General features: G+C 38.0%; 1 protein-coding gene across 1 annotated transcript; it reads left to right on the top strand.

Moving 5' to 3' along the window:
- Nucleotides 1-16,905: 16,905 nt before the first annotated feature.
- LOC122008593 lies at nt 16,906-17,828 on the top strand. The gene has a single exon (XM_042564410.1). It carries the CDS (start codon nt 16,993-16,995, stop codon nt 17,293-17,295), a length of 303 nt encoding a protein of 100 aa, XP_042420344.1. The 5' UTR covers nt 16,906-16,992; the 3' UTR covers nt 17,296-17,828.
- The last annotated feature ends 291 nt before the right edge of the window (nt 17,829-18,119 follow it).

Here is an 18,119-nt window from a genome sequence, read left to right as displayed (position 1 = left end):
ACAATAAAGTCGAGGATCGCTGAATTACCTCCTGCACAAATAATTGTTGATTTGCAACCTTCGGACCTAGAGACACACCTGCTCTCAAACGATCCCCTAGAAGATATTGTAGAGCATATAGATCAACAAATTGCAGAGGGGTTTTTACAATTATCTTGGGAGGGCAATGCTGATCAAATTCTTGAGCAATCTAATGAAGAGGCAGTCGATGCTCAGGGTATTCCCCACCAAGTTCCTGTACAGGCAGCAGAATGTATGGAAAAGCCGTATCGAGGTCCAGAGCCATTTTCTGTAGAATATGTTGAGGAAAAAGAGGCTTGTACAAAATGTCAAGCCTGGGAGGCAGAAAAATCTCGACTGGAGTCTGTGGTTGAGGGCAAGGACCAGGTCATTGCCCAGATGGAGCGCATAATAAGTGAGCTAAATTAGGAGAAAATAAATTTTGCCAGTGATGCAGAAAAATCATTATCTTCTAAGGATAAAATAATAGATGAGAAGGACAGAAGTATAAAGTTAAAAGAGCAAAATATAGCAGAACAAGAGAGGAAAATCAAAGAGCTTGAAAGTCAGTTGCTTGCCAAGGTTATTGACCCATTACCTGCCACGCGGCCAGTACCCAGGACAAAGACTTGTGCTACAAAGAGAAGGAAACCCCCAACTGGCAAAGAGATTAAGGGATTGCAGTTGGCCAAAAGGAGTAAAAGAGTAATTTTTGAAGATGAGCATGAGGTAGAGAAGGCCAAGGGCAAAGGAGAGGCAGTTGGGGAGGCTCCTGTTAAAGTACAAGAAGGCCATGTACCATCTACTGATGTAGCTGCCACATCTTCATCGAATGAAAATTTGTCTACCCTTACCCAACTTAAATCCAAAATACTTAAGGTACGGGTTAGGTTGGTTAAATGTGTCTTCTATTACTCTTAATTCACATTTGAATACTCACGTTGAAACCTTGCCTATATATTGTGTTTCAGCAATCGAAGTCATATTTTAAGAAAAATAAAGATGCTGTTGTGGCAAAGTCGTTGTTGAAACTGAGGCAGTTAACGTGAGTTGGAAGTTTCTTGAGTTATATACCATTTGATTGTGAACACAAGGTTATTTATCTTGGAAGTGGTTTTGATTAATTAATAGTGAATCAAACATTTCATTGTGTTTAAGCAAATCTATTGCTGCACCTGATATTAAAGTTTATATAACACATATAATTTAGGCAATTGCTTTAAGTGTAGCAGCTATTGGGAGGGGTGACGTAAACAAAATTAATGTAAAGGTTTTTTTTATATTGTTTTGTAGGGTTACGACAAAATCAATATGGTCCAATGGAACTATATCATTGGGTTTGGCATCTTTCATGGGTATCTTTGATTGGACTGGCTACAGAGATGGTGATTGCATAAATGTATATTTTGCAGTAATTGTAGAGGAAGCCAAAACTTCCGGCATCCCTTATTGGCCATCTATATTTTGTCCTGTTGGTTTTGATGTAAGGATGACAACAACTACTCCTATCTAGTTTTTATTTTCAATATATGCCTCCAACAATGTTTGTCTGCATACACAGGATTTGTTTACAATGATATCATATGAGGCATTTGGCCTAGCAGCAAGCACTGACACCGACAAACCACTCAGGTATATATTTTGTCCATTAAATAATGCAGATGATCACTGGCACCTACTGATCATAAACCTCCAAGAAGCTCAATATTTGCATTACAACTCACTTGGATCCTCACAACTATACACATCTAAGTTTCGAAAGTTTGTAAGTAACTTCCATGTTGAGTAAATCATATTGTAATGGATGTATGTGTGCATTGGTTACAAACTTCAAACTCGTGCAGGTTGATATTTTTAAAAATATAGACCCACCTTACTATGAAATGTGGTATCCAGGGTTAGATTCCTTAATGTCGAGAAAATTTGAGGTTTCTACGATCCCGGGGCCAACACAAGTTAAATCGTAAGTAGATATGCTTAATCATAAATTTGATACATGTCCAATCCTCTGCTACTGATTATGTGATTGACAGTGTGATATTAACTCTATCTTGCAGGCTAGATTGTGTAATTTTTGTGATGCGATACGCTGAGAGTTTAATGTATCGAAGGCCAACAAATTTTGGACAAGATGGAATGAGAGATTTTAGTTTTCATGTTGGTCATAAAATTTTTAATAGCAAACACTGGATTAATGACAAGGTGGGGGTGTAAAGGTATTGATAATCTGATTATAAACGCATTGTGAAACTGATTAGAGTAAAAAATTTAGGCTTCGTGGTGGTAATTTATTTGTAATACTGCTGTCAATGCCTTGTGAAGATAATACATTGTATAGCAGCTAAAGATATGTATATTAAATGTGGCAAAAGACAATTGTATATTTTTTTGATAGGAAGTAGATACTACAACTTGTTGATGCTAATCGTGAGCAGCTTAAAATTTTTGAAGATGCTTACCCGCAATAACTGCTACAGATTGTTGCATCTACTAATGAGATGCTGTTATAATTTGTAGGAGATAACTTTACAAATGTAGCGTGATAAATTATACTAAATTTTTACCACCCCATCAGGTTGCCATTAATGCGGTTTATGGAATGGAGGAGAAAAAACTGCTACAATGTTGGTATGTATAATAAGTTGAAAAAAAAATGTGAAATACTTCTACTCAGCAGTTGTTACGACAACGTTTTGGGCATGCAATGCACTAGTGGCCGCGCATGATAGTAGATACATCATAAAGTATAACACTAGCATAACTGCTACACGTTGTAGCAGATAATCCTAGGTAGCTGCTACAAAGTGCAGCAGATACAATTAAGATATATTGCTATAAGCTGTAGCAGCTGATCCGCACTAACTGCTACTTAGTGTAGCAGCTAATCTTGATAAGCTACTGAAATTTTTTTTACTTTACACCTGTTTATTGACAAAAGTATTATTTTATATGACCGACCCCTTCGGTTGCAATTAATGTGTAATATGGAAACGAAGGTTCAGCTACAAGTGCAAAACTATGATTATCCGGTGTCTATAATCATATTGCAGTAGATGCTACATAATGTAGTTTTTACTCAGTACTAGGATAACAAGATATAGCACCAATACGATACGTGACTACGTTAAACCTATAAATTAGCTTACGTGAGTAATTATAGACAAACCCAACGCATGTTATTGACGAGTCAAAAGGTCGACTCTTTTCGAGGACTTGTTGCACAAAAGCTGCTACACCATGTATTGAATTCCTGCCTGCAATTAATGTACTAAAGCTACTACACCATGTCGTAGCTTAAATTGTTTATAACTTATATTTTATTACACCTGGGAAAAGGGGATGATGCTAAGCCAGATAGAAGTAAACAAATACTAGCTGCTACAAAGTGTGGCAGTTGACTGTCGGTAAGCTGCTACTATATGCAGCATCAAATTACAAGAGAATTTTGTTTGTGTTACGTTATTAGCTTTATTTACAATATTAAATTTATTACATGAACAATATCAACTCCTTGTGAATATTACCATATCACAGACCCCGCCCGTTGCTACTTTGGTGTACCAGCTATAATATTGTAGTTGCTACGACGTGCACCAGATTTACCAATATCATGTTCCTAGTTATTGACAATGATATAGAATAATGAATCCATTTTATTTTACCGATTAAACATATCCCCACATGCCAATGAAATATAATTGGACTAATACATTAATTAGTAGCTGCTACAGATATTCCATAGTAACTATAAACTCACCGACGCCATAATGTATATGTAAATCAAATATAATTCCTAAGGGCATGACTGAGGGGTTGTGGTGCACAAACGGAAGATTGTACAAAAGTCAGACCACTCCCTTACAGGCCATAACGCAGGAACGAACGGTGATCCTTTGATAGTGGTGTTTGCAAAACTAAAATTCCTTGCCGGTGGGAGAAGTGGGAGAAGGTCGTGGAAGCACGATTCGTAGGGTTACTTCATTATGATTTCCTCAGTGAACTCTAAGGGTCTTCATTGTGAAGACAAAGAGTGTTGGGCGATGATAGATCGCCATAGCTTATCCATGTTATTTGGTCAAGGTTGGGAGAAGTTCATCGTCACAAGAATCATATGGAGCCTCGTTACTGCATGAAAGAAACACTTGAATATGTTGTCTAGTTGCAATGAAAGAAAAGAGGATGGTGGTGTCGTGAAAATGGTGTAAATCCAAGTTTAACTACTCATCTTGGAATGAGATGGTCATGTAAGCAGCCTCCCTGCCGGTGTTATATAGAAAATCAGAGTCGCTTTATATTCGGTATGGGAATAGTTGCCTTGTCATGACGCGACCACAGCTGTGCTTCTGACAAGCCCCATTTTGTGAGTCTTCATTAGTCAAGATTTATGACAGTTATGAGTTGTCATAGCTTTCATAAAAACATCTATGTGTGGTCATTCCATGGACGTGACGGATTAATGGACCTTGATGTGGTATGTTACAATTATTTATTTGGTGTGTCTCTATAAATTTATTACTTTCACAAAAGCAGCATCTTTGATTCGCTGTGTCTCTATAATTGTAGTTAAATTAAATGGGGTGTAACAATTTAAGTTTTTAATGTCTTGTGAAGCTGGCTAGTCCAACTTGTAGCACCACATCTACAGCTGATAAAAATATTAATACTAGGTTAAATGGAAAAAAAATGTGAAAAAAATTTAATCACCCCTAGCTAGTACATTTGTGGTCCTAGTTATTGCAGTAGTTGCTAGATATTGTAGCAACTAGATCATAAAGTATAAAAATAGAGTCAATGCTAAACGGTGTGACAATTAATCCAAATAATCTGCAACCCCGTGTAGCAGCTTATCGCCATTAACTGCTACATGCTAAATTGCTATCCTTTTGTTGTGTTATCTGTCCTTGTAGCATAAAATTCTGAACGTTGGCGTAGCTAGATAGTGGGCACGGAACGTATGTATAATTAATTGTATGATTTAAATAATGTTAGGTGCGACCTGTTGCAGGAGCCGTTAGACAATACATGCACGGTAGGAATTCATACCCGAGGGTTCATTAATCCTTGTATTTACTATATGTAAGATAGTCCTATCTTTTTCCAGCTCGTAATGGGGTGTAGTGAGAGTTTCAATGACCCATTTACTTGAAAAGACGTGTCCGTTTGACTTCTGTATAGAAAGCGATAGGGTTTGGTAGGGGCTTTTTCCTATAATTACGCGATTCACTGGACAGACTCATCCAACTTGCCTTGCATTTGATCTCCATTTACATCTCTTTCATGATCATGTCTATATTTAGCAGAAAGACGAAACCTACTATGGGTGGGGTTAAACACCCCCCTTTGGAAGAGGATTCAAGCTGTGACTCTTCTTCACCAAAAAGATCATCTGTATCACTGGATCCGTATGCTTACAGGTTTGTATTATTTCATCGTGTTGTTCTTTATAAATATCTTTATTTATTTTGAATCTTGATTTTTCCAACATATTTGTGACAGGTATCTTAGTTTATCCATGGAACATCATGTAGTTTGTGGCTATCTTAAGAATCTCACAGAACAACGGGACCAGGCGAGGAAGGAGTTAGAAGCTGCCCTTTTTCGAGAGAAAAAGAACCAAACAGAAATTGTGCAGCTACGACGTAAACTGTCCCAAGTCAATGGGGCATTAGAGGAGGCCGCAATTCAAAATAATGAGTAAAATATCACTCTTTGTGCAGCTCTGCCTCACATCTCCATAGGGATGCTGCCTTTCGGCGGGAGAAAAAGAGTACAACTGTATGTGTCCAAGGAGGATGATACCTATGTCTTTGTAATGTATCATTAGTTACTACTATAAAGGGAATGAATTACGCACTAATATTTGAATAAACTCTTTGTTAAGATATTGTTTGTCTTATCTTATTATGAAACCTAACTATAGACTCCAAGCCTTCCTCGTCTACGCTGAACAATATTTGTAGTCCCTCAATCTAAATGTTGACTTTGGATCTCATTTTTGGCCATCTTTACGTTTTATGTATTTGTTTATAGTTAGCCACAAGCTGCTACATGTTGTAGCAGCTTCAACGGTACAATGTTGCAATATCATCAGCTTGTAAGGAGATGCTCCTTGTCCCCGCAGGACGGTCTAGTGGCCAGCACATGAGTTGTTACCGGCATGATGTCTGGGGTGCAATACTCGGCCAAGCCGAGATTAAAAGCCTCTCCTACACTTTGTAGCAGTTTGTATGGATTGGATGTCACCTCGTGTAGCAGTTACTTTGAATTGGCTGCCACATCGTGTGGCAGTTAATTTGAATTAGCTGCTACAACGTGTAGGAACTAATCCTATTTTGTGAGATCCAAAAAGATGTAGCCGTTGTTAATGCTGAAGTAACTAATAAATACATTTGTATGCAGACTTATCAAATAGAGTATAGGTGACCTACGACATCTTTCCATTCATCTGTCACATCCATAAATGACCACTCATACCTGTCAGTTATGAATTTTTTTTTGCCATCTGCAGCATTAACGCGATGCTCTAAAAATTTGTAATCGTAGCATAAATATTTGAGGGTCTATTGAATGACCACTCAGAGTAGGCATCGACCCTAGAATGACCACTCAGAGCAGACCCATCACCCATATGACTATACATAGCTGGCATAATTAATGACCCCTGCCTCGTTTTCTTCTAAGTAGCTTTCTCAGTCAGATTTGTTTGGGCATGTGCCTGCACTTGATTTCTCTTTATAATTGAGGGTCGCAACGTTCATGAATGTGGCAAAGGGTAATGAGTTGCAGTTTTATCGGTTGCCCACATATTATCAGCACCACCTCCGTCAATCCATCCATGCCTTCCTATATAAAGATGGAGGTGCATGAAGCGCCCAAATCACAAAAGCCAAAGCGGTCAACTAGACTTCTACACTCTAGAGTACAGTTCCATATGTTAAATCCTATTTCCTTAATACAATAATCATCGTCTAGCTCTCGTCAACATACGTGGATGATAGGCGGATGGTCATGCAAATTTCTCACTTCTGTCTTAAATCATGTGTGTGCAACAAAGTGCTTCTTCATCACCCTTAGGAATCATCATGGAGCACATTCTTTGTGATTCTCTCCTCCTCGAACTTGGACCATCCTCGACCAAGTGACGTGAGGTGTATCAAGCTCCCATTTTGCCCAAGACAAAGCGGTCATGTATCCTTCCACGGTATAGATTATGGTTCCATATTCGTAAAATTAGTTCCTCATTCCAAACACCATCGTCAAGCCCTGATGCGTGTATATTGATGAGGTTTGGCTGCTGGAGTACATTAGGGAGAGGATGATGGCCTCGAATAAGTTTTCCCAGTCAGTCACAAAGGATGCGAGGCATGTGGAAAATAATACAATCACTTTACTGGTCACAACACTCTATACGGTTGATGAAGGGTGTTTCCGAATGGAGATGAATGTGGATGATATTTGGCCTATATGAATATGACGTTGCTGGTATGAGAGCAGTAGGTGTTGTTGGAGGTTTTAAACACTGGTCAATGTATGACCACTAATGCAATGGAAATGTAAATGTATTAACATTATTAGCTCTTGTCTTTGTAATAATTCAATGTACGGGTGCTATACATTGTTATCCAAGTACTAAGTATCTACTACATTATGTAGCAGTTACTACAATATATTGTTAACCACATGAATTTTTTTTAAAATTTTATTATTCTCATTTTGTGTCGTAAGTGTATCGTAGAAGCATGAACTGATATGTTCAAGTGGACTAATGCATACTTGAACAAGAACGCGACCTCATGAATTGACGTCCACGCTGGAGCAGCTACGTTGTGGCAGACAGAAACACCATTGTAGGAACTTAATTACCCTTCCAATATTAACACCTCCGGGAGAAGTCGGTGATAATAATTTTAACTTACGTTAAGGTGTAGCAGTTACTGGTCTGTAATTAGACCAACACAGACCACGTCCGTCTGTATATTTATTGGAGGTGTCAAGGTTTGTAAAAATTTATTTCCAAACTATATTTCTAAGATGTTAATTGTGCGAAATAGTGTGTTCGACCGTTGGGCGTTGGCTACTTCAAAGTGTAGCAGCTATTCGGCCGGAACTGCGACAGAGTGTCGCATCATCTCTTAACAAGCTACCAGAAGGCAGAAAGTGTAGCAGCTATTAGGTCCACATTGTAGCAGCTACAACATTATAGCTGCTACACCAATGTAGCAACGGATGGGGCCGGAGAAATGTAAATCTACTTAAGGTGATGATATAGCAGTTACGGCTGACAAAAAACTTATAACTTATTGTTGTAGCAGTTACGGTTGTAACAAGTTACAAGTACTGCCAACTATCTGATGTCATTACTCTGATTTCTGTGAGGTATCTGGAAAAGGTGAAAAACATACTAATTGTTTCCTTGTATATATTATGTAGGAGAGTAGATGCTACAAAGAGAATATGAATCGGCAGTAACCAATACACGAGTTGCATCTCTATATAGGGGGTAGCTGCTACAATGACTAGAAACTAATTCGAATTAAATGCTAAAGAAAACAACAGCTCACGGTCGGTGCCTTCTCCGAAAATGTGTAGCAGCTAATCTATAGAAACTGCTATTGAGTGTATCAGCTAAGCTATAGAAACTGCTTCTCCCATCTTAAGTTCGACCGTCGGGACCGTCGCAGCTCCCCCCAACCTCACTGCGACATCTTGTTTCCGCCTTCGATTCTTCGACTTTTGTAAGTTATTTTGACTCTTCACTTTGGGAATAGGGTTACGACGGTAAGGGTTCAGATGGAATATTTTCGCCTTTTAGATTATCGTACTTATATCTTCCATCATATAACCATTTCCGCAATCTAATATTTTAACATAATTAGTCATCATCATTGATTGTAATTCATACCTACAATCGGTCCTAAATATGTCATCCTCTAGCAATGACAGACACCTCTGAGGGTCCTCACCTATATAATCCCCAAGTGGGGGAAGATCGAAAACCACAAATTGGGATGGAATTTCCATCATTGGAGGAGGCCTTCGTGTTCTATAATCAATATGCACGTGAATCCGGCTTTAGTGCAAGATTAGGCAACAGTAAGAAGAATAAGCGGACAAATGAAGTTGGATGGAAATAATTTGTATGCTTTAAAGAAGGACATATAGATGAAAAACGGAAAAAAGTTGCTCAAGTTGACAGTGTAAAGGAAAGAGCACGTGGGGAAGTAAGGACTGGATGTAGGGCAAAACTATCACTTGTTAAAGAACAGACCGGGGCAAATTGGATTGTCACTAAATTCTTGGAAAGTCATAATCATCCACTCTCAACACCTTCGAAGGTGCATTTGCTCCACTCACATCGCCATGTTTCTGAAGCCAAGAAAGTTTTGACGCAGCAGTTTGCAGAAGCTAATATCCCAACTTGTCAACAAGTCCGATTATTGGAGATAGATTCCGGAGGCCCTGAGTTTCTAGGTTGCACGAAACGGGATATTAGAAACTTTAAGAGAGAGTTAAGGGATGAACAAAAGGGAATTGACGCTGAAACACTGATTGAGTTTTTTACGACTGAGAAAGAGAAGAATTTCGCCTTTTTCTATGCTTATGAGATTGATTCAACAGGAAGATTCACTAGGTGTTTCTGGGCGGATCATATATCAAGGAGGGTATACAGCGTCTTTGGTGATGCTGTTGTATTTGATACAACCTATAACACCAACAAATATGGGTTGATTTTCGCACCCTTCATAGGAGTTAATCATCATCATTAGAGCATCGTATTCTGTTGTGCCTTTTTAAGTGATGAGAAAACTGAGTCGTTTGTTTGGTTGCTTACAAAGTTCATTGAAGCAATGCCTAAAGGTCCACCAACTGTGATTATCACCGATCAAGATCCAGCGTTGACGAAGGCCATTGGCCAGGTTTTACCTCAAACAGTGCATCGGTATTATTTATGGCACATACTCAATAAATTTCAAGATAAATTACCCCCTTGACTTTTCACAACTATTATCAAACGATAAAGGATGTAATTGTTAACTCCTCATCCCCAGCCGAATTTGAGAAGACATGGGAAGAAGTTATCAGGTGTTCTGGATTGGAGAACAATGATTGGTTAACATTGATGTATGAAATAAGACAAAGGTGGGTCCCATTATTTTTTAACCATGTTTTTTCTGCTGGAATGTCAAGCAGTCAGTGATCTGAAAGCTCATATTCATTTTTCAAGAAGTATGTACCACATAAGAACTCATTGATAGATTTTATCACACGTTTTAATATAGCATTGCGACACCAACGACACAATGAGTTAGTTGCCGACCATATTGATATGGTCGAGCAACCTAAGATTAAGACAAACTGGCCTATGGAATATCAAATGGTCAGGGTGTACACAAAAAAAAAAATGGTTGGACTTTCAAAGTGAAATGACTATGAGTCATGGTTATTATGTGCAACAAGCATCTATGGTTGGTGATTTAGTGGGTTACCATGTCATGAATTTTCAAAGTGGTCATCTGCAAAGCCAAGGGTCCTCACACATGACAAACTTGTAGACTACATATCGTGTAGTTGTAGTAAATTTGAATTTGAGGGTATTCCATGTAGGCATATGTTAGCATTTTTCCATATCAACCAAGTGTTTCTACTGCCTGATAAGTACATACTTAACCGATGGACAAGAAATGCCAAGGTAGGGGCAATCTATGACTTTGGTGCGCAAACTTCCATCGACACTCCAGATGCGAAGTTGATGGCAAGACAATCTAGGCTATCCTATAAAGCTTCAGTAGTTATTGATGTTGCATCTTTAACTGATGAGGGGACAAACATGTTGGATGATCAATTCGATTGTATATACAGTAAACTTCAAGATCTTAACATTAGCAGTAAAAATGACAACCAAAGTCAAAGAAACTAAAGCATCGATGGGGGGCCCTCTATTGTTGACCCTTCTTTGGTCAGGGCAAAGGGGTGTGGAAAACGATTGAAATCGTCAAAAGAAACAACAACCTCAAAAGCGAGGCTATGTCGTGGATGCGGTCACTGAGGTGTCTCACACGACAAGCGCAATTGCCCTTTACTGCAGCAGAGGTATGCGTCCATTAGTTATCGCCTTAGATCATACATATTTAGCTGCGCATATCAATTTATATCATCCAAAAATAATATAGTAAATAACTATACGATTTCCAGATCAAATGCTACAGAGAAGGATAATACCAACGCGATGAATCGTATGAAGAAGATTTGGCATCTATAACTGGTACAATCATGTTTTTGTGTACCTATATGACTCAATCTGGACGCATATTTATCTTATAATTTTTGCACTAATCTTGTAGGGTCTAACACCTTGCCCTTTCCGTTCTGAGGATAGGTACTACCACTCTCTAGTCTCTAAGTTGAAGAGAGTAATACAAGCGATCCTAGAGGTATTGAACATTGTGCAAAATATATCTGAACATGCCCTCGAAATGTAAATATTTTGACATTACTTTCTCAGGTAATTATATTAGTGAAATGTATGGGTGCTATAACGTGTTATCCTCGTACTAAGTAGCTACTACATTTTGTAGCAACAACTACCATATATTACTCTATTTGTAAACATCGGATTAAGTTATTGTTGCACATATCACTGATCCATCATTTCCACATGGAGCGCATATTAGCTGCTACACTATATGGCAATTAGTGAGGATTAGCTGATATACAATGTAGAATCTAATTCGGTGACGTGATGTGATCTGCTAAGGCCATATCGGTCACACGTATTAATACCAAATATATTTATACTCATTAAGATCTGCTACACGAGGTAGCATGCTGCTACAACGTCTGACAGTTTTACTAGAGGTAAGCACTACACATATACATCCAATAGATTATAATTTACTGAAACATGGAAGTTACTTACAAACTTTTTAAAGGTAAATAAAACAATAACAAAGAAATACAAATTTGGGTAAATGCAATAAGTTGTGGAAGCTACATGTATATGTAAATGCTACAATGTGTGGTAGTTATTAGTCATAGTAGCTGCTACAACGCTTTGCAAACCAAAGGGATTCCGATACAACATAACATATCACTTTTTTCAGTGCCTTTAAGCAATATGATATACAACTACAAACATGTGTAGCAAGTTATTAGTCTAGGAAGCTGCTACACCGTGTAGCAGCAAACCTAAACACATGGCCCTGCAGAAGCATAAAAAATTTTAAAAAATTTTAAATCTAATATATATACATGTTCCAATCATCCTGTAGCAGGAAAGACGCTGAAAGAGCGAAAAGTCATGCATCAAAAATAATTTTTCAATCAAGTTGATATGCACAATATGAAAACTATGGCTAAAGTGTAGTGTTAATCTGTGCTAGAAGATAGAGGGGCTAGAAATCCAAAATATCAAGGTAGCTGCTACAAGGTGTGACAGCTTCATGCACAGTTAACTGCTACACGTTGCCGGGTCAGCAGTGGCGGCAGGTGGCGAGTGATCCACCGGCGGCGGCTGGACGGGTAGGGGAATGGGCGCGGGACGGAGGGAGGGAGACCGGAGGGCGGCGGAGGGAGGCGGATGAAATTCAGACAAGGGACGCTGAAGCAGTGAAAATTTTTTTTAAGAATAATTTATGAATCGGGTTGATAAAGACAATATGAAAACTATGGGTACCGAGTACGTTAATCTCTGCTAGAAAATATCAAGGTAGCTGCTACAAGGTGTGGCAGCTTCATGCACAGTTAACTGCTACACGTTGTAGCAGCTTCCTCCCCATGAAGCTACTACACCTTGTAGCAGCAAAATGAAAGTCCACCGGAGAGCAGGCGGTTGTTGGAGCCGTCGACCATCCAGGTCGTAGCATAAGTCCTTCCGACCTTCTACCACGACCAATCCAAGTCATATACTACAAGCACGGTTTTATCAGTCGTAGTAGTTGATGCAACGGTTAGAAATGGGAGCAAAGCCGTGGTGCATCTTTCTACAATTATTACAGCTATTTTTATACCGATTTCACAAGGTAATAACAGTGTGGATTAAGAAATTAAATTGGAGTGAGGTGGTAGGATCTCACAGTAGACCTGCGATTGAAGACGCCGGAGCAACTTTTCGGCCGGGAGCGCGAGGGACGAGTTTCACCGGAGGGATCGAGGGAAGGGGGCGAGCGGCGAGCCAGACAAAAAATATTGAACTTTCCGGGGAAGCGTCAGGTCGCCCGGATGACGGACGCCGGAGGGGACCGGGAGCGAGGGAGAGAGATCGGCGAGGGAGAGGGAGGGAGAGAGAGAGCGGCGAGGGAGATTTTATTTGTTTTTTGGTAATAAGTGCCGTCGAAATTTTGAACAAAGGCGAGAAAGGGAGAGAGTAACTTTTGTGGATTATTTTATTTGTAGTGAAATCGAGCTGGCGGTGCCACGTCTGCGCGTCGCTCACGGTCGCGCACAAAGCGTCGCCTAACATAAATTTTATATATATATATGTGAGTTTTGATACACTCAAGGAAAAATCTCAAGGAAAACTCTTAAGCCTTGTTTGATTTAAGTAATTGGTGATTCCTGGTGATGCAACATTCCCGCCACATCAGCAATTAGGGAATAGAACCAGGAATCACAAAACCTTGGAAATCTTAGGTTTTCTACGATTCTTGGGTTATCAATATTTTTTTTCAAAATTACCCTTCGAATCTTCCCCAACATTCTCTCGGAGCTCAATGCCCCTCCGCCTCTTCCCCAATAGCCGCCGCCGCTTGCTGCCTCGCTCCGCCACCAGTTCGACCTTTCCCCCGCTGGCACAGAGCAATACAACATCGACACAGTTGACCACTACAACCCGGTCGATGTTTACGAGCTTAAGCCAAAATCTTTTACTGCCTCCCTGAGAGATCAGAAGAGATTAAAAGTCTGCAGCGCATTTCCATCGTCGTCGACCACCACGGATGTGGCGCCGCAACAAGTGGTCGTCGTGGACTCGCAGGAGGCTGATATCCGACTGGTACACGCTCTGATGGCGTGTGCAAAGGTGGTGCAGAAGGAGAACTTGAAGGCGGCGGGCGCCATCGTGAAGCAGATATTCGTCCTCGCCGCATCGCAAGTCGGCGCGATGGCAAGGTCACTGGATACTTCGCGGAGGCCCTTGCCCATTAGATCTACCGGCCGCAGTCCCCTCGTGGTGTTAGCTGCTCGAGTACTCACGAATCCACCGCCTTCGACGACATGCTTCACCAGCACTTCTACGAGAGTTGTCCTTTCCTCAAGTTCGGCCATTTCACAGCTAACCAGGTGATTCTGGAAGCCTTCGTTGGCTGCCGCCGCGTCCACGTTGTTGATTTTGGGATGCGGCAAGGACTGCAGTGGCCGGCTCTCCTCCAAGCGCTCGCTCTCCGCCCCGGAGGTCCACCGTCGTTTCGCCTCACTGGAATCGGCCCGCCAGAGCCCAACAACTCGGAATCTCTACAGGAGGTAGGCTAGAAGCTCGCCCAGCTCGCTGAGACCATCCGCGTCGAGATCGGAAAAGGAAGAAGAATACTGAGAAGAGGAAATGGAAACATTAGATTTTATACTAATTAAATTATTAATTTAATTTAATTTATTATACAAAATTAATCATATAATTAAACAAGGGGTAATATAGTAAATGTCAAGTTAGATTATATCATTACCTAGTTGAACCAAACAAGATTAAGATTATATTTTATTCTCCCATAACCTTGGTTATGTGATTACTTGGTAATCACATAACCAAGGTTATATATCATAATTTGAACCAAACGCGCCCTTAAGGATAGACACATAATGATGGGACCCACCATTTTACTTTTTGTGGACCTCATCATTTATGTGTCTATCCTTAAGAGTTTTCTTTGAGATTTTTCTTTAAGAATATCATTTATATATATATATATATATATATATATATATATATATATATATTGGTTATGTGATTACCAAGTAATCACATAACTAAGGTTATGGAGAATAAAACATAATCAAATATTGTTTGGTTCAATCTACATAATGCAACAAAAACTTATTTGTTTAAATAACCTAGTTTAATATTTTACTATATTACCCTCAGTTACAAAACCAACTATACTTAACTCTATGTTTTTTTACTTTTTCTTTTTCACGTTTTTCTTTATTTATATATATTTTTTTATTTTGTTTATGTTTTTTATTTTTCCATTTTTTAAGTTTTTTTACTTTTTTACTTATTTTTTATTTTTAAAATTATTATTTTATTTTTTTACGTTTTTTTAAAAAATTTTATGTTTTTTTACAATTTTTTATATTTTTTGTTTTTTTTAATTATTTTTTACTTTTTAAACTTTTTTTAAATTTTTTTACGTTTTTTATTTTTTTATGGTTTTTATATTTTTCTCATTTTTTTTTTATGTTTTTTCTATTTTTTAATGTTTTCTATTTTTAATTTTTTTACAAAATTTTATTTTATTATTATTTTTTTTTATTTGTATGGGTTTTTATTTATTTTTATTTTTTAATGTTTTTTTTTAAATTTTAAATTATATTTTTCTATTTTTCTTTATGCTTTTCTTTTTTGTCACATTTTTCTCTTATTCGAGGGTATTTTGGGTAAAAAAATTTATTAACTCCGGAATCAAGAAAAACCTCAGTTTTTCGATTCCTGATTGCATGCCCCTTTTGCTAACATGTCGGGCATGAAACATTACTCGAGAACCATCAATTATCTAAATCAAATAGGATTTTTGTTGATAACCTTGAATGGATAACCAAGATTATCTAGAATAACCTCCAACCAAACGCACCCTCGATGTTCGAGTGCATTCTCAGATATCCTGATTCAATTTTAAGAATCGAGGCGCTCGGGGATGGACCTGGAGTTATGAAAACCATTTAGGAATGTGCATCGAATTGGTATGCATGCTAACATATATATATATATATTGGTATGCATGTTAACATATATATATATATATATATATATATATATATATATATATATATATATATATATATATATATATATATATATTTTTTTTTAAAACTACCATCATTGTTTTTTTTTTTGAAAATCAAAAGATCTTTCTATCCATACGTCGATTAATTCTAAGGTGGAATTTAATTCTATAAAAATTTATCACTGACACATTAGATAAATTAAAAAATTATTAATATAATATTCTTAAATCAATCATCTATTAATAAAAAAAATTATGCAGTTGAGACTCACTCTATCAATATATCAGGAAAAATAAATAATTAAAAATGTGCCCTGTTTAAAAAAAAATAAAATAAAAACAAGATCCGCTCATTATTTTATACCAAACATACCCCTATGTGATTAAAACAATTTCAATTAAAGTCGCTTTATTTAAAATAAAAAGAAACAAAAGAAACAAACAAACAAACAAAACTATAAACCTTCATAAAATAATAATTTTAATTTATTTTGAGTTTTTTTAATAGTTAATTGAATGCAAGAGGGAAAAAATAAAAATAAAAATAAAAATAGAAAAATTACATATAAGCTATTTTAGCTCCAAATGATATTGTTTTATACAAAGCAATCAAAGCAACTCCTAGATGACAGTATTTTAGTCAAAATAATATCATGATATGATATTTAAATTGTCATATTGAGACTTTAGACTGACAGTTAGCTTCTTAATTTATCCTGATGATCAATAAAAAATTTTTATAAGATCGGATCGGTCATCATAGTCAATGAAATTAATTGGAAATATTTATTTTTTTAAGTCAAAATATTTTTATCCTGGAGTTCCAAAATAGAGCATGAGCTATTTTAATTTTCTGAAAAATAAAAAATCAGTAATTTTAATTTATAGATTTTAATCATTAAAAATTTCGTCCAGAGTTGTAGACGTCGATACGATGACGAGATCACAACTCAAAGCAGTCATGTGACGTCAATTCCAAGAGGTGAATCAGATCCATTTCGATTCTTGCAAAACTGGATCGGACCGAACTCGATCGTGCCGCTGTTAGCCCGATTCCATGGGCATCGAAGAGGGCGGCGGCGGAGCATCGGTGGCCATCCCGTCGGGTTGTGGCTCTCTGCACCGAGCGCTGTTGGAGTGCCACCGGCGCGCCGGCGACCCGCGCCAGCGCTCGGTGCTGTGCCGTCACCTGAATCGCTCGCTGGCCGAATGCGTGGTGGCCGAATGCTGTCCCGAGGAGTCCGAGGCGGTGCGAAGCCTCTGCTCCAGTGCCGGAACCGCCCTCAAGCGATCGCAGTGCCAACGCGCGCAGCTCGCCCTCTCTGTCTGCCTCTCGTCGCACCAGTTGCCCGATTCGTAGCGGTGTCGGTCTCAATTTTCGGAATCCTGACCTCATCTATAGTGAATTCCTTACTCTGGTCTCGGTAAGAAGCATACTCCTTATCCGTGTAGAAAGAATCCTGATGATGGATCCAAGCAATAATCCTAGGTTTTCCATTCGATAAACAACATATAGTATTTGGGCGAAGACCCACTCGTACCTTCAAACAGAGAATAAGCGCTTAGGGTTTTCAATTTTTTTTTTTTAATCTCTGGTTTATTTTGATTGTCGGGTGATTTTTTTTATGGAAGAAAATGCTTCTTTTTGCACAAAAATTTCAGCCGGAATTTGGAGGCTGATATTTTTTGAATTGCTCACTGTACAATTTCTGTAAACTTGTCCAATGTTCTTGATATTATATGCATTATATATTCAGCCTTGCTAGTCCTTAACTGTTGGTTTTTGTTATGGATTATGGCTGACTTTTCAATGTTTTACAAGTCGTTTCTTTGATGATATAAAAAAAAAATGAAACATTGACAAATATAACTCAGTACTTTGATCTTTATGGGATCCAAGTTTTGGATATGAAAATAACTTGTTTTTTAAAAAGAAGCTCTTGATTAAGTTATTACCTTCTCTTTCTTAGTGGATAGATGTTTTTGGCTAATCATGCTAGATACTGCTGTTATTGGAATGACTACCGGGCCTTGGTTGGAGCCAAGTTATCATTTTTACCATCACATTCCTATATGGAAGATTTGCATTGTTAGTGTTAACTTTCATTTAAGAACACGTAGCTATATCTCTTAATTTATGTTAAACTCTTCAATGTAAAGCAGGAACATCTCAAGAAACTAGTT

Source organism: Zingiber officinale, chromosome 1B (genome assembly GCF_018446385.1).
Source record: "Zingiber officinale cultivar Zhangliang chromosome 1B, Zo_v1.1, whole genome shotgun sequence".
Taxonomy (NCBI): Eukaryota; Viridiplantae; Streptophyta; class Magnoliopsida; order Zingiberales; family Zingiberaceae; genus Zingiber; species Zingiber officinale.
The sequence above is the reverse complement of the archived record's forward strand: the minus strand, read 5'-3'. Positions and strand labels throughout refer to the sequence as shown.

Coding starts and splice junctions, on each gene's coding strand:
- LOC122008593 (XM_042564410.1), top strand. CDS start 16,993: ATGGGCATCGAAGAGGGCGGCGGCGGAGCATCGGTGGCCATCCCGTCG.